At 56.1% G+C, this 25,109-nt stretch overlaps 1 protein-coding gene across 4 annotated transcripts; it reads right to left on the minus strand.

Annotated features, from left to right (window-relative positions):
• Positions 1-233: 233 nt before the first annotated feature.
• Positions 234-25,109, minus strand: RBPMS2 (RNA binding protein, mRNA processing factor 2). Of its 4 annotated transcripts, none has more exons than XR_005955284.1 (10): positions 24,851-25,109; positions 13,192-13,269; positions 12,510-12,548; positions 11,968-12,030; positions 11,004-11,154; positions 10,213-10,361; positions 7,740-7,860; positions 7,382-7,544; positions 1,779-1,848; positions 234-1,537 (listed from the first exon to the last, which is right to left on the minus strand). XR_005955284.1 is itself a non-coding variant. In XM_041469136.1 (8 exons), exons 1-7 carry the CDS (start codon positions 24,908-24,910, stop codon positions 1,786-1,788), a joined length of 603 nt encoding a protein of 200 aa, XP_041325070.1. In that variant the 5' UTR covers positions 24,911-25,109; the 3' UTR covers positions 234-1,537; positions 1,779-1,785. The 4 variants fall into 4 exon arrangements, 1 of the variants encoding a protein (XP_041325070.1); XR_005955285.1 differs by having other exon boundaries at positions 7,377-7,544; XR_005955286.1 differs by lacking the exon at positions 7,740-7,860.

A 25,109-nucleotide genomic window follows, 5' to 3' on the forward strand; every position in this document is an offset into this window, starting at 1 on the left:
GGCTGCCCTCGCAGAGGCCTCCGCAGAGCTTCACACCACCAACCCCCCACAGCACATGCCCATCCAGGCGAGGGCTTGCCCTTCTCCCAGCAGGATCGGGAAGATCCCAGCTCCTGGTCCTCAGCTGCATCCCAAACCAGCCCGCATCCTTCCAGCCTGGGAAACGGGAGCAGGCCAGGCCTGAAGCAACCCTCACCATTCCCACAAGAAAACACCCAAGACCACAGAAAAAGTCACAGCAGCCTCTGGGTATATATATTTTTTTTTGGTTGCATTTCATATATTATCCAGTTTCACATTCTCATAGGATCAGCAATTATAGAGCAACTTATTCTCAAATCTTTTAATACAAGCGAGACAGCCATGGTCAGATAATACTTCAAGCACTTCAATACCAAGCAATAAGATGCTAAAACAAAAATTGCACAATTTCTTGTTTACTATGCCTGACTGAATCATTGGTACAGAAGACAACCCTTCTTTTTCAAGCTTTTAACTAAACATTAACTTATCTTACAGGATTACAATTTCTCTTTAATAATAATAATAATTAATTGCACACAAACACACAAGAAATTCTTTATGATGCATAAATATTTCCTTATTACACATGGTACAAAAATACTCGTACTTTTTTTTTTTTGTTCGGTATTCCCATAAGGATGGCTGATTATTTGGCAAGACTGGATGCTCTCCAATCAGAAGAATGTGGGAAAAAAAAAAAAAAAGAGGTTAGATATTTTACAGCTGTTCTATATATAGAAGTTTGAAGAAGGAAAAAAATAATATAATAACCCTGACTTTAAAACAAGCAGAATGGATGAGAACAAAAACCCAGTGCATCATACTTTAAAAAAAAAAAGGAAAAAAAAAAAAAAAAAAAGCATTTTTGAAATTTTTCTGGTCATCCTAGGGAGGGAAGGGTGGAGGTGGGAGAAGGGGTGAGACAAGGACAGTTAGTATTTCTCAAAGCCAAGTCTTCACCAAAGCAAGAAGAAAACCTTGATGGATCAATCCGTTGGGCCAAGACCTGTTGCTAACGGTTACACAAACGCTAGAACAAACAAACTTACACTCACACAGACACAAGTTAAGTGTTTTAATTCATGCCAGAAAACATGCAAAACCCATTTTGCCTTTCGATTCCTTCAGCCGAGCTGCCCCCGGAGCAGGGAGAGCCTGGGGAAGCCCAGGACCTGGCCCCCGGCTGGGTTTCAGTGCAGCCGGATGGCAAAGCTCAGGCAGGGAGGAGGTCCTGGGAATGGCCTGAGGGAGGGATGGAGAGAGGGGTGGAGGCAGCGCACAGCCCATGGCTGGGCCACGATGGCTTCACAGTCCAGGGAAAGGGGTGCTGGCAGCGCCGGGGGCAGCGCGGCGGGGCCAGGCACCTTGTCCTCTGGCCACGTACCAAATCCAGAGGAGCCGGAGCGATCGTCCCTGGCACTTCCCTCTGCGGAGAGGCAGGGAGGAGGAAATCGTCCCTGGCACTTCCCTCTGCGGAGAGGCAGGGAGGAGGAACACGAGCCGAGGAGAGACGCTGCGGGAGAGGAGCGCGGTGAGCTGGAGCCGTGTCCTGAGGGTCCCCCACGGCCTCTGCCCCAGCCCAGGGCTTGGCTTGGCTTGGGGGTCTCCCTGCTCCCGTCCAGGAGACCCAACCACATCCTTGGGTGGGCGTGTGGGGCTGAGCCCAAGCTCCCATCCCTCCTCCCCCCAAGAGTGCAAGGAGCCCAAGGAAGAGCAAGACAAAGACCTGACTCCCAGAGTAATTAATTACTTACTAATGAACTAACAAAACTGACGAGACTTCCATCCTTGCTGGGTAGCTTCAGAGGGAGGATACCAGCGCATCTGGAAAAGAAAGCCACGGCAGAGGTCCATGATCCAGGATTACCTCAGCCAGAGTACAAACCTTCAGCTCCTTCAAGCCATGTGCAAGGTCCCCGGAGCAAAGGTGTCTCCAGCATGGGATAGGAGGCTCCAGGGTGAGCTCCAAATACTACTCAAACAGCTCCACTCTCAGCCAGCCAAAGGAGGCATCTCTAGACCACGCACTAAAACCAGACAACCTCTACAGGACATGTACGGGGGAAGAAGTGTCTCATCCACTACAGCAGATGCCCATGGAGTTTTCCAAGCCCCAACTCTGCTACCAGGAGTGGCTCCAGGCAAACCACACCATGGGAAGAACTTGGAAGAGCTGCAAACCAGCAAGACTTGGAGGCTTCCCCAGCAGGTGCTTGCTGCCACATCTATTTCTCAGACCTGCTCTTTGCCAAGGAAAGGGCTGGATAGCTAACAAGCAAACAAGGGACAGTAGCTGAACAGACACTTTCCAGCCCCTTAGGAGACACAGGGAGCTGGCAACGCCCAGCCTGAGACATCCAGATGATCCCATCTGGTCAGCAGGGCCAGTGTGTCTGGCTGGGCTGCATCAGCAGCTCCCTGCCTGACCGCAGCAGGAGACAAGCCCATGCCACTTCACTGAGCACGGATCCAGCAGCAGCAATTGGAACTTGGTCCTGCTGCTGGAGCACAGCAACCACCCCCCACTCCTCCCTCCTCAGCTGCCAGGAGAGAAGCACAGCCTCAGCACGTTCAGGGCTCTGGGAACCAGCACAGTGATGGACTTGGTTCTAAGATGGGGAGAAAAGTGGCAGAAAACCACCTGAAGCCTCATGTGTCCCATTCATCCTGGCACAGATGTCCCCTCCCAAACAAGCCTGGCTGGATGCTCCTCTCCCAAGGATGTGCAGAGATGTGCAGCAAACTGCCACAACCCCAGCACTGCTGCCTGCAGCAGCCGAGTTCTCCCGCAGAGGCACTGGGGCTGCAGTGCCAGGAAGTGCAGCCACACGAGCTATGGGCCTTGAGTCCCTCTCAGGAGATGGCTCCAAAATGAGCCCTGCCAGGCAGCAGAAGCTCTGTCCTCACAGGTGCCTCTCATCAGCTCAGAACAAGGCCAGTTTGGACAAGACTTGAACAACCTGCTCTAGTGGAAGATATCCCTGCATGGGGATGGAATGGGATTGGTTTAAGGTTCCTTCCAACTTGAACCATTCCATGGTTCCATAATCTGCTAGACTCTTGCCTGACACCTTCACAAGGCAAGTGCGTGCCACTAAATTAGCTCCCAGCTGGCCCCACACCTCACTTCATGGCACAGCATCCAGTCAGTCCAGCCATGGGAATCAAGGGCATGGAGGTTAGCAAGACCCTCCTCCCCAGGGAGGGGTCCCACCTAGTGCCAGCACCAAAGTGCCACACTGAGTGTCTTTTCACGTCTCCTTTAGCCTGGGAGAGGGACCTTTCCTGCCCAGCCAGGGCCACCACTCTGTGCACAGACACCACCCAGGAAGGCCTGGCATGGGCAGCAGCACCACTGACAGCTTGCAGGGCCCCCACAGCAGCTGCCAGAGCAAGGACAGGGGTTTCTTGTCCCCTGTCACCAGGAGGTGCTTGCTCAGCAGAGCCACATCTCCTCTGCAGCTGTCCTGTCCTCCCTGGCCAGCGTCTCCCACTCCACAGCCCTCCCCTCGACAGCTGGAAGCAGTTTCCTCCTGCCCAGCAGTAACAGGAAACTCCCCCTTCCTTCACAAGGCTGTGAGTGCTTAACCCTGAGAGCTGCCTCCACCCCACGCAGCCCAGCCAGGCCATACAGGAGCCAGTACAGCCCAGCCTGGTGGCCCTCCATCCCAGCCTCAGAGCCACCTTCTGGCCCACCTGCAGAGCCTCAGCACCTCCACTGTGAAAAGAAGTCCGATTTTTCTCCTAAAACATGCACTGTTCGTAGCTCTGGTGCTAATAAACCATCACTGCAATGGACCACCCCTCCCTGCCTTCCTCCTGCAGCTCTACAATGCTCACACACCAAACCCACCCAGCCTGACCCAGCGTGGCCCCACAGGCCACCAGCCCAGCCCTGCATTCAGAGGGGCTCAGCCTGGAGCCCCGCAGGAGCTGCTACAGACGTGACAATCCTGGGTGCAACCCAAGGCCCTGACATGCTGGCAGGGTGAGGGAATGACCTGCCAGGCCTTTCAGCCTACGGAAGGATAAAGGGCTTGATGGGATGAGGCAGGAACTCAGTAGGAGGGAGGTTCCCAAAGCCAGCAGAAAACACTGGAAGCAGCAGATCGCCAAGAGGACACTCTCTAGGCACCTGCCAAGGCAGTTTTCTCTTCACACCCCTCAAAATACTACATCTGTCAAGGAGGAAGCTGAGAACTAATGGGGATGTTCAGCACTGGGTGAGGAAAGCAGGACAAGAGAGGCTTTTACTGGAAGAGACATTGTTGTTTCTGGAGAGGCATTAGCTCACAATTGGAAAGGAGTCTGGTCACACCACCAACACATCTCCTGCTCACAGGGATGAGGCAGCCACTGCTGGCCAACTGCTGCAGCCTCATGCTGCTGCCTTCAACATCTCTCCCAGAAACAGCTGGAGAGGAGAAACATGTGCCTCTGCCTGCCACCTCCCAGAGGCCAGGAACCTCTCCCTTTCTGCAGCACAACACCAGCAGCTGCCTAAAAGTCACAATGAAATTATAAACGGGGCAGAGAAACAGCTTATCAGAGCTTCACTCTCCTTGTCAAAACCTCCTTTGTCTCTCCCAGTTGCCCTCGGAATTTAAGTATCCAATTCTCCACCATCCTCAGGGAGAGCAAATCCTTCAGAAGAGGGGAAGCAAGGACCAAGTACACAGGTCCCTCCTCAGAGCACCTTTGACTTGGAGGACCTGTCTTTCCTCCTCAGTTACCTCTTGGTCTGCAGCCAGCCCCAGCACCTTAGAGCTCTGACCTATCTCTAGCTGGAATGATCCCAGGGACCACTCCTGGTGCAGGCAGACACAAAGCACTCCCTGTGCTCCTGGGAGCTGGTAGGATCCAGCTAACACATCCAAGAGCTGCATCTTGCTGCCAAGCTGCTCAAGTGCAGAGCAGCACCGCAGGTCACCGGCTGTGAGCCCTGGGCAGCCCCCACTGAGCAGCGAGAGCTGCCCTGCTCCCTCGGGAAACACAGCCCATGGAATGTGACCCAGGCAGGCAAGGACACACAGCACAGGCACCACTTCACCTGTGTGGGGGCACGATGAGGTGTGGGACCAGAGCAGCTCAGCCCACCACCAGGAAAACCAGATGCAGTGGGATCGAGCCCGTGCATCTCCCCAAGCAGCTCTGGGGAGGGAGAGCTGGAGGCACAGCACACCATCCCACACCAGGGCAAGGAACGTGTGGGACTGGACAGGCACTGATCCATCCTCTCAGGAACATTCTAACAGGCATGCATCTATCCATCAGTCCAACGCCTTGCACCCCTATGGCTCAGGGAGACACACCCCTCTCTGAGACTGCAGCAAACAAGCATTTCCCTTTTTACAGCAAGTTGTGTTATTTTCTTTTGGATTGAGCCAGCCAGGGAGAGCCACTGTTGGCCACAAGTCTCTTCTGATGGCCCATCAGTCCCACCACTTAGCCAGGACAGCTGCTCAGGGGCATCCTCTGCTTGGAGGATGCTCAGAGCATCTCCTGCCTGCTTTTCCCCTGGCTAGGAGGGAACTGCTGGCTTGGGGCTGCTTGGCCAGCTATGCCACCTCTAAATTACTGGAGTTTAGAAAGTTACCACAAGCATGAACATCTTGAACAAGAGGCTTCACATCTCTGGGAAGCATGGAGCTTGCCCAGAGAGAAATAATCCTGGGAAGTCCCTACACAACAGCACCAACAGGCAACAAGTTATTAGGGACAAAAAATTTATCCTGTCTCCAGTCTAGGGTGGGTCTGTCAGCTTAGCTGCAAGGGAAAGGGGGTTTGGAACCAACCTCTGCTTTCATCAATGGGATCAGCCTCAACCCAGCACCAGGAAGTCCCAAGGTCCTTCCAGGCTCTTGCACAACCACACAGCCATGATCCAGGACTGCTCCCTCCACCCACCACTCACTCTGACAGGTCCCAGAGCCAGAGACCCACCTCTGCCATCTCCTCAAGGTCTCCAGTGGATGCTTCAAGGGAACCTTGGGCAGCCCCCTCCCAAAAAGACTGGCATCTCTATGCCCTCAGGCTTTGACCTGGCTGACTGCCTTGGAAACACCTGCCAGGGACTCCAGGCACCCAACACATCAGCTGTGTCCCCAGAAACACCATGTTTTTATGAGCCAATCCCGCATCCAACCTGCTTCCCATGGCAAGTCCTGCTGAGAGCAGAGTCCTGCCCTCATGGGTGCTGCCACAGGTGGAAGCATCTCTGCAAAAGAGTTCTAGAAGCATGAATAGCCCTGGCATCCCCTCCTGCCCACTCATAGCCTGGTTTAGAGGCACCCCAAAACCAGTGGTTCCACCTCAGAGACACAATGCAGCCCAACTCCATCCTACCAGCAATGGGTGGACCTGCCCACCAGGACCAAGCAGAACAAGACAAGCTGTACCATTGTCTCTATGCCTGTGTCAAGCTCTTTCCATTGTCCCAGGAGGGAAAATTATAACTCTGCACATCTTTGCACCTCACAGTTTTCTAAGGGCAAAGGCAGACCTGGGCCCTCATCTTTGGTGGCTTCTTTTCTTATCATCTCTTCCACAGAGAGAGGAAAAGGTCTGCTCAGAACCACTGCTGGAGAACTGAACCAGGGCTCATTTTCTTCAGTCAAACACCAACCATCCCCCTGCCAACCAGTCCCAGACCCTTCCCTCTTCCCAAGCTCCCAGCCTCCTACACCACACAGCCCTCTCTCCCAAGGCTGCTGATTCCCTCCATTACAGCTCACACAACCTGTGTCCTGCCTGTGATTTCAGGCTGCAGGAGAGAAGTCAAGCTCCAGGTAGGAACTGGCTCCATTTCCATTACCAGAGAGGAAAGCAGTGAGATTAGACCCACGATTAGGGCAGGGTCTGTCCCGGTATGCGATTCTGGAACAAAGTGACCGGCAAGTGCTGTTGTCTAAGGTGCCCACTAAAATTTAGTCGTGTGCTATCAACTACCACGTCACTCACCTCCCCCACCGTGTGCAGGAGTGAGGTCAAGGTGTATTTCTGGTTGCCCTCGAAGGGTCAAGGTTGGGGAGAAACCAGGTTTCTTTCAGGCCGAGTGGCAGGGTGGTCTCTGCCCCAGCTCAACCGGGCTGCTCCCCTCCCACGGGCAGGGCCTGGCCGAGCCTGGCTCAGCTGGGAGGAGCTGATGTAAGATGGTGCCATGCTGTGTGCGCCATGTCATGTGCTGCCAAGTTGGAGATGTGGGTTAGAAAGAAGGCCTGGCATCTCATTCCCCAGGCTCTGGTGGGTGGGTAGCGTGAGGCCCATGCACTGGGTTGCCAAGGAGATACGGGCTACAGAGATGGGCAGAAGCTTGCAAATCCCACAGTGCACCTTGGAGGAGAGATGGTTACCTTACCAGTCTTTCCAGACGTGGATGCCATCATGCTTAACACTTCTAGGAATGGAGCTGTAGTACAGCCACTCCACTAGCTGCAATAAGGCATCACTAGGGCGTCCCATCTCCAGGGACAGCTCTGAGCTTCGGGGCTAGCCTGCGCTGGCATCATGGCTGGAGTTCACTAGGGACATCAAAGGAGGGATTTGAGAGAGGGTGGGAGGGAGGGAAGGCAGATGGGGCAATCTTAAAGTCAGCAGAGTCCCCGGCAGGGCAGGGTCAGGCTACAGTCACAGCTGCAGCAGCCTGGTGCCTGCCCGGAGCATCGCCAAGGCATGGACGGGCCAGGAGCAGCAGCCATCGGCTGGGAGTGGCTTACCAAGGGTTCCCGAGGCCAGGCCAGCCTCTCACCACCTCCTGCCCCTCATCCCTCCTGCCAGCCCTCTGGGCAGCTCTTCAGGAGGCCAGGCCACCTCCTCTCCCCGATGCTGAACTCAGCTCTGCAAGAAGACGAGCCCTTCAGGTTTAAATCTCTTTTGACAAGATCTTGGTTTAGCTACATCCTCCAGTTTCTTGCCTGCCTCAAGGCTGATCACTGTGGAGCTGCTACAGCTCTGGCCATCCCCATGGATGCCCTCCAGCCAACACCAGTCCACCAGGAGGAAGAACTGTGACTGTTCTGGGGAATAACCCATAAGCCCACCACATGAGTGAGCCAGCCCCTCCCAGTGAGGGCAGAAGGCTCAGCACACGGGGACTAAGGGCACAGATTTCAGCCCAGTTTGTGAGCAAAAGTCATCTCCCTGTTGTGCTCCACCCTCAGCTCTGCAAGGGACAGGGCTCCAGCCCAGAGCTGCCAGCAGGAGTAATGTTTAACCCCACTAAATTTTATTGGTAACATATCCTGTGCCAGGACATGCCCCTGCAGGGTCAGCACTGGCTCAGCACAGCCAGGAGCAGCTGGGACTGCCCAGCAGCCTCCCTGGAAAAGAGCTGGGTCCAGGCACTGCCTGGAGGGGCTGCACTGGCTCCCTAAGGGTTGAGCCCATCACCACCCATGGACCCCTTGGGCAGGGAGCTCTACCTACACAAGGAGCTCCTCAGGGTCTTCTGATGAGGCCAGACAACCTCTTTGGAAACCAGTAGCTCACTAGCTGGAGGGCAGGAACTGAGACCCCAAAGGGAAAAGATGTAGCTGGAGGACTCCTTAATACCCTCCACTCTACAAGAGCAGAGTTTTCTCCTCAACTTTGCACCATAAAGTGTGGGTGTCTAACCCTCACACTCAGGGTCCCTATACAGTCACCAGTGACCACCCTGGAAGAAACTGCAGTAAAAGTTTCACCTCAGACAGGCCAGAGGGGTTGATTTTTCCTGGTCCTCCCTTCCAGGGACAATTCAACCTTGACCACCACCCTACACACACAAGGGGCAGGAAGACACTGCTCTCCTGGGCCACTGAGGAGCACAGCACAGCCTTGTAGTTGTGGCCACCACCACCAACTTCTGGAAAACACCAGCAAGCACAACCTTCCTAGTGAAGAAGCAGCTTGGCTCTGGAGGTCCTTGGAAGAACATTCTAGTGCTCTTCCTGGTCCTGTCCTGAACCCCTATGAACTTCTCCCTACCCCTCTGGAGCTTCAGCCCAACAACAGCTCACCTGTAGAAGGGCAGAAGCAGGAGAGATGTGCAGGTGTGAGAGGGGCAGGACAGAGGACAGGAGTCTGCATCCACTCCACATGGCATTTGGGAAGCAAGCTTGGCTTGAAGCTGGGCAGTTACCATCACAAAGCTTGCAGGAAGCAACAGGACATCCAAGGGCCAACACAGCTCACTGCCAGCCAGGATGGCAGTGTGAGAGGACACAGCTCCTCCTGCTCTCCATTTAAGCAGGGAAGAGTAGGAGTCAGCATCCTGCCTGGCAGGGCAGGGAGCAGAGGTTAAGCCCCAACGCTCAGTCCACTGCCCCATCTCCCATGGCACCACTACGGGAGCAGACACAGAAGCAGGCAGAGCACAGCTGGCTGGGCACACTGAGCAGGGCAGGGACAGGGGTTCCAGCTTCTCCTGGACAAGTGCTTCAAACCAAGCACCTTAGCTTGGAATTAGGACCCTGCTACTCTGTTTTGACCTTCCCTTTGCGTGTTCATGGTTTCAGGGTTTATGTGGTCTCTGTACATTAAAGCATCCGTGTCAGAGCATACAGGCATCCCTACATCCTCAACTGTCAGCAAGCAAACCTGGGGACACCAGGCAGCTGGCTGCACCACCATCTGTGCTTCCAGAGGCTCCTGCAGGGAATGACTCTCCTCACTAGCCTGTACCGAGGGTGGCTAACACCCTGCTCCATCACAATTCCTCACTCTGGCAAGGCTCTAGTCACTTATCTCCTGCAGGACACCCTCCTCCAGCTTTGGAAGTGTTTGAGTCATTAGGCTGAGCCCCTCAATTTAGCACAGAACTAAGCCCGTTGCTTTTGCTGTGACTTGGGATGACATTTCATAGGCATGTTACGTGCAGGAAGTGTTTCCTCCCAGCAGTCCCTCAGTGTAGTTATCTGGCCATGGGGAGCAACAGGACCAGCCAGAAATCGAGCCCTGACTTCCTCCCACTGGCCTGCCCCTTGTAGGAAAGCAGGCTGGACGTGCAGGGTCAGAAACCACCAGCAGCTCTGCCTGCTCTGGGCTGCACAGAGCCCTCCTCGGGCTGCCCTGCAGCCGGAGCAGCTCTGCCCAGGAGCCAAGGTGCAGAGGCCAGGGTCGAACTGGCCAAGCGGAGCCCGCGGGAATGGGAGCACCGTGGCGGGGAGACAGGAGGGCCCAGCCCCGCACGGGAGGTGGGGAGCGACTCACCTGAGCGTGAAGAGCGGCGGCCGCGGCAGCTGCGGCCGGGTAGGTGAAGGCGGCGTGGGGGATGGCAGGGGTCAGCTCCGTGGTGTACAGGGGGTAGGGAGCCCACGCTTCCGGAGACGCTGGGATGAGAGCCGCTCCAGTCAGGTCATCTAGACAGGACGGGGAGACAAGGGGACAGCGTTCCAGTACTGGTCCCAACAGCCTGCTTTGGGGACAGGCTCCGGATTCCCCACCCCAGGCTAAAGCTCTGCGCTGCAGTCTTGATCAGGTATAAAATCTGTGTGCACAGCTGCTGCTCCAGCCTCCCAGCCTCGACAGAAGAACCCAGGAATGTGTCACATTACAGCCCTACGTGGGCTTTGGACACTGGTCCACACAGGCAGCAGAAGGGCGGTGCCACAGGATGCAGGACAGGGGGCTCAGAGCCACATTACAGGTCACCCCATAAGCCTCAGCAGGGCTACTCAGCCCACCAGGCTACACAGAGGATGATGGCACAGGACTCATCCCTTATGCTCACATTCAGGGATGCTTTAAAAGATTTATAGTATCACTTGAGCTACCAAATCCAACTTTCATGTCTCAACAGTTCTATGTTGCCCAGCTGCCTGTTATTCTCCTGTGGCTCCAACATCCTACTGTGGCTCCAACATCCTACTGGCCTCCCTGCCCCTGGCAGATTTCAGGCAGAGCAGAGGTGAGGCTGGGCTCCTTTCCACTGTGGCAGCATTCACAGAGTTGTGCATCTCTCTTGGAGGCCATGACCTCCAAGCCCCTCCCAGCATACTCACAGGGGTCCCGTGCAATGAAATGTGCACCCAAGGCAGGGTGGATGTTGGTGGGGTTCGGTGTGGCCATCAGCTTGCTCTTGGCCATCTTTGTGTTGGCTTTAGCGAACTCTAACCGCAAGGTCTGGGGGTTCTCGGGGTCGAAGCGGATGCCCTGTCACAAGAGAGAGCACAGGGGTTTCTCAGAGGTGAAGCTCCAGCCCAAGCACAGGCTGTGGTTATTCATGGAGCAAAGGCCAACTGAGGAACCAAGGCCACCACACTGCAGTCACATGCCCAGATTTTCGTCACCTCACTGCAACACTCAAGTTCCCACATGCTTTTGTTTTAACATTTATCTGGCCAGGACCAACGTTAGACCCAGGACCACTGTTTCCAACAGGAGGGACAGAGTTCTGCTCCTTATGTGCAGTTCACCAACCACTACAGCAGGGATGGCTACCAGCACGGCTCAGGAAAGGTCTGTCTGCTGAAGCTGGGGTAACTGTCTACACTGGAGCTGGAATAACCCCCATCTGTGTGGGAGCTCCCATCTACACCTTCTTCCAGCTTGAGCAGAGGCACTAGAAGGTGTCAAAAAGTCCAAAGCAAGGTGTACAGCACAGCAGAACCATGCCTTGCTGACCAGATCCCACCAACACTCCTGCAGGATGGGGATCATTTTGGGTGTCCTTTCCATGCTGACCATCCTCAAGATATTTTACTGAGTCACAGCAGGTCCCCACACCCTCAGAGAGGTCTTCCAGTGGTCAAAAACTACATAGAGACAGCTTGCATCCATTTGCCCAGGTTGATGTCAGCCTTGAACAGCTCTCCTGCCTCCCTGGTGGGATGCTGCAGGACCATTTCACTTCCACACTCCAGAGCACAGCTGGTAGAGGACCCTGGCCTGTCTCTGCCCTCAGCTTTGGTCCAGCAAGGCACGTGGTCCCCAGCCCCTTCAGCCCCCAGCATTTTGGGTACTCACATTCAAGGCGTTCTTGGCTGCTTCAGCGCCAGCCCGGCTGTCGAAGGTCACAAAACCCACTGGCTAAAAGAAACAACACCCATTTCAGTCTGGAAGATTCTTCCAGCTCCTCAGGCTGCCTTGCCACCCCAGACAACCAGCAGAAGAGAGCATCCTAAGCTGCACAGGGGCTTCAAGCAGGGCTTGGGTCATTGGCTCAAGATTCCTGCTCTGCATCTGCTCCACCACAAATGCTTTGGCATTCCTACATGTGGGGACGCCGCTCACTCTGACAAGCCCCCAGCATGGCTACCCCTGTCTTGATCAGCATGGGAGAGGGGAAGGCAGCACAAGGTTTGGGGCTGAAGCCTCAGGGCTCACCCAGGGCAGCAGGAGAAGACATGGAGACATTCAGAACACGCTGGGTCAGTAGAACCCTGCTATGTAGCGGGTGCTGGCCCACACAGTGCACTACACAGTGAAATGGGATCTTCCCCCTCTCCCCTCCTGGCATGTCCAGTTTGATAGCAAAAGCCAAAAACACACAGGCTGGAAGGAGGTACCTGCTTTGAAGTCAGCTTGATCAGTGACCCCTCATAACCCTGCAGGAGAGAAGAAGGCAAGTCAGTGTCAGGCTCCTGAGGAGGCCATGCTACAACCAAGACACAACACGACAGCTCCAGGAGCTCCTGCAGGACCAAGCCCTCCACAGGGCAGGGCCACAGTAGAAACAGGGACAATAACACTTCTTTTCCACCAGTAGAGAAGACTGGGGGGAGAGCAGGTATTTTAGCTCTTCCATCCTGGCCCTTTGGGAAGGAATCCCATTTTCTAGCTCTTCATCCAGCTACAAAGATGAGCACCCTGCCCTGGCTAGTGCCTAGAGAAAGCAGAGCACCCTCCCTGTGCTAGAGGAGTGCAGACAAGGGAACCCCACTTGCCCTGAGACAGCCTAGGTGGTTATTAGAGAAGGAGGGGGAGTTTGGGGGATGAGGACACATCCTCAAGGAAGGGCTGGTCCAGCTGAGCAGCAGGGCTGACCAAGCAGGTTTCATCAAGCTTAGAGACAGCACGATTCCAATGGCAGGCTCCAGCTGGAGGTTCCCAGTTGAGCACAAGTCATGGCATCCTGTGCTGGCTTCAGGCTCCCATGTCATCCCTACCTCCCCTGACAGACCTTTGGTGCCAGGTCATCCACAAAACAGCATCTGTCCCTCCAAAAACCAGATCTGAAGATGTTCTTACCTTGAATGGTCGGAAGAGAAGGTAGAGCTCTCTGGGTTTGATATCCACAGGAAGGCCACTGACAAACAGCGTCCGTACCTAGGGGAGAGGCCAAAGAGCTGTACTGAAAGGAGATGTTTGGTGCCCAAGCAGGAGCACAGAGCACAGCTCAGAAGTGCACTAAGAACAGGACACCTCACATCAAAGGTCCACTAACTCTTCCCTGCATTAGGGGAGTGTTGTCCAGGATAAAACACACCCAGCCCTTTGACCTCCACCTCAGAGGATTGATGCCTTTACAAAAATTCAGTCCCTGGCATCATGGCCAGGGTTGATGAAGGCATGGACACCAGCCCCACAGCCTGACAGAACCTTGATGGCTAAACTGGCAAAGACCACACACTGCCACAAGAACTAAGTTTGACGCATCCCAGCTCTCTCCACATCTTTCTAGGTCTCCTATTTCCACATCACATACTAGATCTCCTCTCCTCAACCTTCCCTGGCACTTTAATTCCACCACCAATTCAAAGACAGCCCTCAATTTTGAGAAACATCTCACTGCCCCACTAGGAACTCTTGACTTCTGCAACAGCCCCAGAATATCACTGCAGGAAGATTTTTGGGCCCATCCCAGCTCCTTCCCCAGCACACTCAGACCCTTCAGAAGCTGCTCCCAAACCCATTCTCAGAGCAGTTATTCTGCTGTGCCCAGCCAAGAGCAGCTGTGCTGGGCCAAGCCCCTGTAGCCATCTGCTCTTCCTAGGCCGTTCAAGTCATGGACCAAGTCCAAACACACTCATGTCAAAGCAAAAAACACAGTGCCAGGGGAGGATTTCAATAGATAATCCATTAAAATTATAGATAATAGTTCACCTGAATAACCAGGAAAAGAAAGTGCTGAAGGCTCATGGCCTGGGAGACCTCTGCTCAACAGACTCATCAAGAGCACCTTGTCTCTGCACACTGGCTGGCAGACCATTTCCATAGGAAGCAGCACGATGAAGCTGCAGAGGCTTCTTGTAAATCAGCACAGAGCTGGAAAGGGAAGCTATGCACAACCAAAGTAATGAAGACACTTGTCATTATGAACAAGGAGCAGGAGCCCCAAGCCAGAGCTCATCTCCTGGCCTGCTTCCAGCACAGAGTGACCCCATTATGTTTGCAGGACAGAAGGGCTCTGCTCCCTGGTTTGTTTTGCTCAGCCATTTCCCCTTCTCCAGACAGAGTGAGCTGTATCCAAAACCACTTTTACCAACATATGCTTGCACTGCTCCTGGGCTGGAGGCAGACCTGGAAACACAGGAGCCCCTGCCTCTGTAATTCTTTGGGGGCAGCCAGATAGAGACTCCACAACACAGGGAAGTTTCTCTTACTTACATGAAAACTCACCTCCTTGAGCTCCTGTGCCCAGGACAGTCCTGCCAAGAAAGATGCCATTCCCAGGGTAAAGCCCTCAGGATAAACAGTGATTGTGAAAGGCTTGGGGTGCTCCTGTTCTCCTGTGCATGCTGAGACTAAGGGCTGCCACTGTCCTGCACTAGACTAGTGTGAGGAGCCCTTCTCTGGCCCAGCACAGCTCAGGAGCAGAACCAGAGCACCCTTCCCATCCCCTCCCTTGACCCTTCAATATGGATGGCTCTACCACACACTCTTGCTCTGCCCTGCCTTGGGAAGCAGGATGCCATGTGGAGCACTCCAGGAACACTTTCCAGCTCAGGCTCAGTCTGACAGGTTCCTCAACTACCCCACCCCACATCTGGTGCTTTAAGGCACGTCTCTCCAAGGCCACCCCATGCCTGGACAGAGGGGACAATGCCACTGTTTCTTGGCTTGCTGGCTGCCTCCAAGACCTCAGCGCTTGCACTTCAGCATGAGCTCCACAGAGCACTCGCAGTGTGCTCCCAAAAGACCCACGGCCATCTCTTGCAGGGGAGGACTGCAGAGTGTGGTGGCACACATGTGCCTCAGCCATGTGAAAGCATTGTCCCTTTTCAATATTTCAGGATCCAAGTGCGCTCAGCCCCCAGAATGGATTTTTCTTCCGAGCAGACAGAAATCCACATCCCTGTTGGGTCTCTAAATGGCCCCGTGACGCATCACTTGGTAAGTCCTTGCGACAGGCGTGACAGGATGGAAGATGCCTGGTGGCTCAGGGAAGGGGAGCCAGAGCTGGAGCCCTCACATCAGCCTGAACACAGCGAGGCAGGTGCCCAGGAAAGCTCTTTGTCAGAGGTAACATGCTCCCAGTGCCAGACCCATAAGGACAGGAGCAAGAAATCTCCTCTCACTGCCCAGAAGTTTCCTTTTGGCCTCCAAGTCCTGTTTGTCACCATCCACAGCATTGACAAGGCATTGGAAAGCCAAGCCACAGCCCCCAGCAAGGGCCACCATTGCCCCAAAGTTTGGGCAATTCCAAATGCCACCAGCCAACCTCTCCAAAGAGGGTCTCAAGACAAACTAAGAAGTCCCTGCTCAGAAGAGCTTGTTGGAAGCAACAAGACCAAGCAGTTGGTTTTACCAGATCTCTGCAATTCAGCACATCCATAAGTGATCTAGAGAAGGGTAAGGAAAGAGGGAGACCAAGTTATTCAGTGAAGGGAGGGTGAGGCTGGTGAGAGACCTGAGCAATATTTTTAAGGGACAGAGTGAGCTAAGCCAGAGGGAGCTCACTTTCACACCACGCATAAAGCAAAGGAGATTTAGGTTACCCCACAGGGAAAAGCAGGAGGCAGCTCACCAGTCTGAGCCTCCCGTGCACTCTGGGCAACCTGGTCCAGCCTCTTCCCCTGCTCCCATAAGAGATGAAGCTGTAGATGAGGGCAACAGGATCCAGAGAAGCATCTTCCAGTGGATTAACCAAAGTGGGACTCTCCAGTCAGCCCAAGTCCTGCAGGCTTTGAGAGCCCAGTAGTACCACCCTGTCAGTACCTAGGGCTGACAAATCCAGGCATCCAGCCCTCATACTCAACATGCCATGACAGGATAACTTCTGCTAAAACATGCCCTACTTCAAGTCCATGCCACCCAACACCAAATCCAGCCTCCCCACAGTGCATCTGGAAAAGGCACAGGACAAAAACCACCAAACCAAACCACAATCAAAAATGTCCATCCAGGGCTGGATCAGGAACTGCCTGGGCCAAACTACATGTGCAGACATCCAGCAGGAGCAGATCTCCAGGAATACCATGTTCTTCTGCTCATTCTTAGGCTCTGATGCCAGTGAGAGCAGTCACATCCCGCCCAGGACTGATCTGAACCAGACACATGGGCATGGGCGGCAGCAGGACAGGGAACAGCTCTCACCCAGGATGGCCCAGCAGAGTCACACTGCTGCAGGCCCTGCAGAAAACATTCTCCCTTCCCCATCCCTGCCCCTCTGGGGATGTCCCCAGTCCAAACACCTGATAAAGATGGAGGAGAGCCACGGAAAACAGGATTCATGCCAGGAGGGACAAGACCATCTAGGCCATCTCTTAGAGAGGGAGGATCCCAGCATAGCTTCCCACGCAGGGGGAGGAGGGACACGGACAAACCATTTAGCAGCGAGTTCTCAGTGTCAGTCCTTGCACAGCTGCATCTCCCCAGAGAGACACACACACCTTGGGCCAGCCCAGCCAGGAGCTTCACACCAAGGCTGTAAAGGAGGCGAGCAGCAGCACCTGCCTTGTGCTGCCACAGCCTCAGAGGTGCCAGGAGACAAGCACAGCTCCCACAGCTGTTTGGAGTAAGAGCTCTCAAAAGAGAGCTCTGAGCTGTTCTGCAGCCCAAAAAGGGTTATGTCAGAAGGGTCTGATGCAAGGGCACAGGTACCTATGCCCTGAGGCTGCAGTGACTGGGGTTGTTTTGTTAGAAGACTTGTCTGAATCCCCCCCAGAGCCAGCAAGGCCAACCCTCCCCTTTGGAGAGATCAGCCCTTTAACTACATCACCCACAGCACAGCTCGGGCTACTCCAGCCCCCAAAACAGGCCTGGTCTCAGATCCATACTTCCAGCACCTGCAGCACAGCAGTGGCTCAGAGACACCTGAGCACAGGTACAGCAGGAATGTACACTAATGCCTCGCCCGCATTGTGCCGTTGGACATTCCCCCTCTCCAGGAAGCCACTCCAGTCTCATGGCAGTTTTTCATAGAAACGAGCCATTTCCCACTAGTTCCCACCAATATGTCCACTGAGCCTTCTTCCTATGCCACCAGCCCCACGCTGAGGACAGGGACAAGCTCTGCCACAGCATCCCAAAGGCACTCTGTGGTGCCAGGAGCTCAGGGATCTGCACCACAGCTTTTCCCCTTGGGAGAGCATCTCAGTGGGTGCCTGCCTGGTGTCGGGGGTCCCCAGCGAGGCCAGAGGGGGACACGGAGCCCCGGTCCCGGGCACCGCGATGCAGCCAGGGCCACTTGAGGCGAGAGCGCTGGAATGCGGCGAGGCTGCGGCTGCCCCCGGAGCCGGGACTTATAAGGCACGGGAGCGGAATGGGGCGGCGAGCTTGCACAACAGGGCTGCGGGGAGGGGAGCGCACGGAGTCCAGCGGCGGCGCTGAAAAATGGGACGGGATCCTCCCCTCGGTGTCTCACACGGGCCGTGGGGCTGCAGAGTGCTGCCGCTGCAACCCGGGGCTGCTTTGGTCCTCAGCACAAAGTCCCAGGAACGGCAAGGGAGGAGAACTGGATGACAGAGATGTGCTTGCCTCGGCAGGCAAGCGGGGCAGCCTCCACGCCACGGGGCAGGAATCCCGAGAGAACGGGCTGCTTCACTGCTCCATGCCTCAGTTTCCCCTCCGCCGGTCAGAAGAGAGGCGGCAAAAGCCGGGGCTGCTGCCCTAGCAGGGCTCCGGTGTCCTCAGGCAGGATCGCACTGAGCCCCGGCAAAGGATCGGGACAGGAGCCGCTCCAGCCTGGAAGCCCAGAGCTTCCCACCCGCTGGAAAGATGTTCACCCATCCCCAGAGGGGAAAGAGGGCCTTGAACCTCCCCCAGCGCTCGAAGCAAGGCAGGCTTCAGGCATTTCCCTCCGAAAACAGCCTTTTGCACGAAAGGCACACGAGGACCAACGTCCCACTGGCCCAAAGGGAAGAGGGCTGACCACAAGCCAGCCCAAGTGCACCAGCATTTTGTCCCCAACACCAGCATTTTGTCCCCAAGGCTGTGGTGTTCCACACTGCTCATAGCCAGAGCAGCCTCTCCCCAGCACTGCTCTTCCCTCACATCAGGCAGGGGATGTCAGCGGGGCTCAGCCACCCCTGTGGTCAGGGGAGGAAGACACTGACAAGGGGGAAGCAGGGAGAGGCACCAGCCCCACTCCGGGAGAGCAGGAAGCACATGGCAGCTGATAAGTCCAGGCACAACAGGACAGCACCCAAGAATAGACCTGGGCCCTGGCAGAGGAAGCGCTGCTGGTGTGGCTGTGCCATGGATGCCTCCTCCTGCTCTCAAGTCTCACCACCTCTGTCTCTGCAGCTCTCACAAAAAGAACAGCACCCAGATGGGTTTGGGCCACAACAGGGGCTCAAAGCTGATGAAGCATTTGGAAAGCTCAGCCCCACAATCCCCAAGAGATTACTGCCCAACAGGACAGCTCCCCAGCACAGGGAGGAGCTGGCTGAGCACCCTCAGGTTGCCTTCATCACCTTTCACCTTGCCAAGAGGTCCACTAAGCCAGAGGGGACAGGCACGAGTGCCACAGCCAACATGCTGAAGGACACTCACATGCATGCCGGCCCTACCCAGCCACCACACTGAGCCCTGGGCTCCAGACACCCTCACCTGCCACTCTCTGGTGTTGGGGACCCACAGACACCTGTCACCATTGGCTGGAGCCGTGGACTTACCTGCTGTGGACCAGCCTTTCCTGCCCACACCCAGGCACCTGCTCCCCAGGCAGGAGACTGGTGAAACGGGCTCCTCCCCAGGGCAGAGGCTGGCAGGAGACATGGCTCTGGAAGCAGGACCCTCACAAGAAATGTTCTCACCTCAGATCTTTCATTGAGTACACCTGTACCTGCCTCACCCCACCACACAACAACTCCTGGGCACTCTTCAGTCCCATGCCTCCCAGGACACATCCAGAGATGGAAGAATTTCTCCTCAAATCAATCCAATTTGGGGCAGCACACCAATGGCCATGCCCCAGCCTCAGGCAGCATGTCAGGTACCTCCACAGCCCAACGAGCAAGCACTCCATAAAACCCAGGTGATGGAGAGCTGAAAGCTCACAGCAGCTCTTCTCTGTGGACAGCAGTTTTTGGGGTGTCACCCCAGCACAGAGAGACCTCTGGGGACACCAGGAGGATGACAACCACCCACAAGACTAAGCCAACACTGCATCAGCCCAGCTCTTAGCAAGACAGCACCACTAGACAGCAGGACAGAGATGTGCCACCAAAATATGGACCAAAAGTACCAACTCGAGCCCACAACGTGCCCTCTGGCTGCTCTCTCCCAGTCCATGGCTCAGGCTGCACTTCAGGCCATTGCTACAGGTGACCCAGGGCAGCTACACATTGAGGGAGACACAGGGCTCCTGTCCTTGGAAGTAGATGGGAAGGACACACATCCCCAGGCCAACAGCTTCTGACCCACACACACACACACCACGACTGCAGCACAGGAGGGCAGGCACCACCCCACACTGGGAGGTGAAACATTTCCACAGCTTCTCCTGGGCTGTGCAGCAGGGCTGGAGAACCTTCACAAGGATAAGAACACCCACCTCGGGTTTCCAGCCACCCCAGCACACCAGGACCCTTTGGGGCAGGCGCTGGAGAATCCTTGCTAAGCCTGTAGCACCCACTTCTGCCGTGCCAAGGGCAGGGTCACCAGGTGCCACTCCTCCCTCCTCATCAGATGTGCTGCCTGGCTCAGGATCACACCTCACTATGGGCCAGGTGCAGCAGCTCCAGTGTTGGAGCTGTCCCCACTGCCCTGTCCCTCATCAGGTCCCTTCACAGGGCCAGGCACACAGGAGGAACTTGGTTTCCACTATTCTACAAGGTGCAGGAAGATGCTGAGTCTTGCAGTGGGGTCTAACCACCTTACTTCTACAGCCATGCCACAGTGAAGCTTCAGGCTGAAGCCTTTATTTCAGGCAGAGCTCCAGAACAGCAGCAGCATTGCTCTGAGACCCAAGCAGCAAAGTCTCCATGATTTGGCACGGCCAAGACCAGCAAACTCAAAGGATCTTTCACTCCACAATCTTCCACATTAGTTCCAGCAAGAGTCTTGAACTCCTACAGTGCCAGATTCTCAAGCAGAGCTATGAGGAAGGACAATAAAGCCTGAACTACTCTTAGCTACCTCCCAAAAATCTCAGAGGGCATCCTTGCTACTTTGGTGACGGCAAAACAGAGACCTAGAAAAGGAACCATGGAGTTTGGCCCTTCCTAACTTCCACAAGCATCATCAAAAATCCATTAATTCTGAGGCTAAGGAGGGAAAGTCCTGCTCAGCAGCTCCTCAGATTAGCCAAGGAGGAAGACTCATTTCTGAAGCTGGGTCTCATTTAATAGCCCAGCTGGCAGGAGGAAGAAATTACCCTATCATGGTGACTAGTTGAGTTGGGATGTTGATGCTCAGACTCATGTCTAAGAAATTCAGATTTGAAAGAGTGAAAAAGGAGAAGGAAGCTCCTTCAGAGGGTATTCACAGGACATGAGGAGATAATGGGGAGATTCCCACATCCCTCCTCCTGTCAGAGCAGCTCAGTGCTCAACTCAAGACCAAGAGGATGTCTGGGAACACATCAGTTCCCAGAACCCCTGTGTGCCTGGTGACTCCAGGGTGTCTGCTCAGCCAACAATCTGTCACTGACAGAAAGCTGCATCTAACACTTAGGCGACTTTTAGGACGCATGAAAACAGCTCTGAGGCACCGTCCTGCTTCAGCCAGGCCAAGTGCAAGAGGATTAGTGAGTGGTGACTGTAACTACTACAGCTTCATGCTCCTCACAGTGAAGAGCAGCATCAGAGGAGACATTTGACTCCAGAACTCACACTAACCTTATTTGTTTGCAGCTGCAGAGCTGGAATCCACACATGCACGAGGTATCTAGGTCCACTCAAGCAGAGATTACAGAAGTCAAGAGATGCCTGGCACCAGTCCATGAAGTGCTACAGACATCCAGCACATAACACAGCCCACTCACCAGCAGCATTCCCAGGCAGTTCCGGCAGCCCTGGAGTGCAGCAGCTAAGGAAAAAGGGATGTAGGACTTGCTACTGAGGAGGTTGTCTGGAAGCCAAGAGTCTTCTGCCTCTCCAACACAGAGTTTTCTAACCCACAGCCTTCCATGGACCAACAGGGAAGATCACAGAATTACATAATGATTTGGTTTAAAAGGGACCTTAAAGACCATCCCATTCCACCCTTGCCACAGGCAGGGACACCTTCCACTAGACCAGGTTGCTGCAAGTCCCATCCACCTTGGCCATGAGCACTTCCAGGGACAGGGCAGCCACAGCTTCTCTGGGCAGCCTGTGCCAGGGCTCCACCCTACCACATGGAAGTATTTCTTCCTAAGATGACCCTCTCTGGCAGAGCTTAGCCAGGTCCTCACCTGGGCTCTCCCAGCACAACTTCACGTTTAACACTTGCCACCTTCAGCAGTCCAGGATCCCCAAGCTCTACCTCAAGAGCAGCAGGCACCAGCCATGGAGCTGCAAACAGGCCCTTCAGACCAGCCAGGAGGACACACAGACTTCAGCTGCCAGTTTGAGCATCTATGCAGCCAGCTCCAGACTCCTCATACTCAGGGCAGACCCACAACTTCCCAGTGACTTCCCAGGAGAGCAAGAACTAATTTCTAGAGTAGAACCCACATGTCTGTAACAGGCACTCCAGAGAGCGGGGTGAACACACAGGGTTTTATTGCTAGGCAGCCATGGACACTACACCCAGTGTCCACGGGAAGCATGAGAGCTCCTCCAGCTGCTGGAAAAAGCTCTGCCTGCCACAGGGGTGGGAGTGCAGCACCTAGGCAGCTGCCTGTCCACACTACCCTTCGGGAATGCCAGGAGAGATGCAGCCACGCAGATTGGTGGCTGCCTGGAAAACTAAACAGAAGATAGCAGCAAGTGGGGAGGGATCGCGTTTGGGGAGGTGTCTGGTGAGGAACAGCAGGGACTGACATTAGGCCCTGTTTGTTTAACATTCCCGTTAACGACCTCGAGAGGAGCGAGAGGCATTCCTGTCCTCCGCATGTCACCAGCCAGGAAGCGGCTGCGAGATCCAGGGGCTCACAGATAAGATAAAGGGAAGGGCTGAATTTGGGAGCTTCGCCCCGCTGTATCTGGGGCACACGGCGCCCTTCTGCAAACGCCTGGGGAGGCAGCGAAGGAGGTGCATGCTGGGGGGAGCGGGGGGTGGAGGAGTGTCCACAGCACCAGGATCTGGCAGTGTTATCCATGCAGTGTGGGAAAATATTCCAGCACACCCTCCTGCATGTGTTGGGACTGAAGGATTCCACTTTGCACCGAATGTATTTATCGCTATCAAGGGGAGCTTCTGGGCAGGAATTTGGGCCCCCAGACCACGATGGGGTCCTGAACACAAGGTCACTCCTTATGCCTCCACTAGCCTCTGCAGTGAGGAGCAGCTCCTGGTCAGCCAGGAGGTAGTGGAAAAACAAGCATTCAGAGTAGGCTCAGGGTAGCCACCATGGAGCCCAAACTGTGCTCACACCCACAGCATTATTCCTGTTGGATTATTGTGGAGAAAGTGCTTTCCAATAGCAATCCCACCAGGGACTGAGACATTAAGCCCCCACCAGTCCCAGCCTAACCCAGGTGGAGGGTCTTTTGCTGCAGCCCTGGGTGCAGGGGGACAGACACACCCAGCGAGGCCGCAGACCACCCAACGGGGCGGACAGACCGTGCCCCTCCCCGCACGCTCCTGGAGGCTGCACAGCGGAGAGCAGGAGCCCCTTCTGTCCAGCTCCTGCATGCTCCACAGGGATGCCATCTTTAACTCAGTTTTCCAGCCATCAAGCTCCACTCCTGGGAGGACCAGCCTCTCCAGAGGGTGAGGATTTCCTGAAACGCTCCAGCACCTGCTTTGCCAAACAACCACCCGGCAGTGGGGAACAGACTGGCTCTTGCCCAGCACCAGGAGCTCACCTGACCACCACCTGTGAGGCACCAGCCCAGCTGGAGCAATCCCACTGGGATGGGCTGCACCGAATGGCACCAACCTCAGGGACCTTTGCAGGCCAGTGAATAACTGGCTTGAGGAGCTGCATAGAATCTTCTGCGCACACATGCACAGCCTGTGAAACCCCCAGGTACCAAACCTCCCTCCACCAGGAGCAGCACAGGCCCCAGGTGCTCAGGCTCTCAGCCCACCCACACCAGTGCCACCCGGTGACGCTGGGACATCCCACCCGCAGCATCCACGTCCCATTGCATCGGCGCATCACCGATGCCCTGCTCCACGCTGCGGACAGCAGCGCCCCAGCCACCACCTGCCAATCCATTCCACCCCATTACTCGGGTCACCCTCGCCGGGGCTGAAGCCCAGGGGACGCGACAGCCCCAAGTCAGCTGCGGCACAGGGCCCGCGCTGCCCCGGTGGGTGGTGGAGCAAGCCAGGCGCCATGTTGCGGCGGCGAGAGCGCACGGAGGACAGCGAGGGGAGGGGACTGAGCACCTCCCCAGTCCTGAGGGCCAGGCACGGAGGACTGCAGCAAAACGTTTCCAAGGCCAGGCATTTTCCAGAGCCCTCTCCAAGATGGAGGGCAGCTAGTAACCCGCTATGGCAATATCTGCTCCAGGGGTGCAGCGATGACATCAGCCAATGGCTCCAACAGCCAAAGTGTAAATGTGGAGGGCTGCAAGCTCTGGCGTGTGGCTACAGACAACCGACCCTTACTAGCCTTCCCAACCCTGAATCCAGCAGCATCCAGGCTCTGGCTTGCAGTGGCATCTGGGGGAAGGGGCTGCCAGCAGGTCAGCTCAGTCCTCCAGCCCCAGCCAGGCTGCCAGCACACAGGGAGCAGGGCAAGGGCTCCTCCACTATTGTCCAAGTGTCTCCCTTGCAGCCCACACGGCTGGGGATCCAGGAGCCCTCCCGCTACATGGACGTGACAACAGGACACCATGCTCACGGGCACCGGCTGCGCTGGACGGAGCAGGGACCTGCCAGCCCTCTGTCCCACAGGGCTACAGGGACACCGGGCTGAGCAGGAGACTCGCCCTGCCCGGTCCCAGCACCTTCTCGGGGCGGCCCGGCGACTCCACCACCAGCTCGCCAGCACCTCCGTACTCTGGCTCCCACAGCCTGGTCCCAGCCTCCCGGCCCGCAGCAGCCCCGGCATCCGGGCTCCGGTTCCCCGACGAGCCGGGCGTCCTGCCCTGACACCGGGTCCTCTATTCCCCAAAAGAGGCGCCGCGCTCCTTCCCGGCTTCCCCGACGCCCCGGTGCCGCCTCCGCGGTGCCCGACACCGCTCTGCTCCATCCCGAACAGCCCAGCCCCGGTTCCCCGACGACGCTGCGCTCCCCCCGCCGTCCCCCGACACCCCGGCGTTCCATCCCCGTCGCCCCGTCCCCGGTCCCGTCGCCACTCCCGGTTCTCCGCCGCCGTCGCGACCCAGCCCCAGCCCCGTCCCTGCTCCGCAGCCACTCCGCTGTCCCGGTGCCGCTCGCAGCTCCCCGCCGCCCCATCTCCCGTGCCCAGCCCGGCGCCCACCTCCTCCTCGACGGTGCCGCCGCCGTTGGTGTGCTCGGTGTCCTTGTTGAGGTTGCTCATGGTGGGGTGCCGGGGTGGGGATGGTGCCGGCTGCTCCGGAGCTCCGCGGGGCCGAGCCGGGGTGCCGGTGCGGTGCTGGTGCGCGGGGGCGGTGCGGGGCGGTGCGGGGCGGTGCGGCGCTGCCCTCCCGGATCACATACGGCGTCCCGGGACGGCGCCGCTGTTAAGGGCCGGGCCGGGCCGGGCGGAGCGGGGCCAG

Source organism: Pyrgilauda ruficollis, unplaced genomic scaffold (assembly GCF_017590135.1).
Source record: "Pyrgilauda ruficollis isolate IOZ18807 unplaced genomic scaffold, ASM1759013v1 scaffold23, whole genome shotgun sequence".
Classification (NCBI taxonomy): Eukaryota; Metazoa; Chordata; class Aves; order Passeriformes; family Passeridae; genus Pyrgilauda; species Pyrgilauda ruficollis.

What these genes read in the sequence shown, in the direction of transcription:
- RBPMS2 (XM_041469136.1), bottom strand. Translation starts at nt 24,910, where the DNA reads ATGAGCAACCTCAACAAGGACACCGAGCACACCAACGGCGGCGGCACC. An exon ending in TCAAGCTGACTTCAAAGCAG is followed by an intron (nt 12,031 to 12,509) that starts GTACCTCCTTCC and finishes TGTTTCTTTTAG; the next exon opens with CCAGTGGGTTTTGTGACCTT. An exon ending in CAGCCAAGAACGCCTTGAAT is followed by an intron (nt 11,155 to 11,967) that starts GTGAGTACCCAA and finishes CTCTTGTGACAG; the next exon opens with GGCATCCGCTTCGACCCCGA.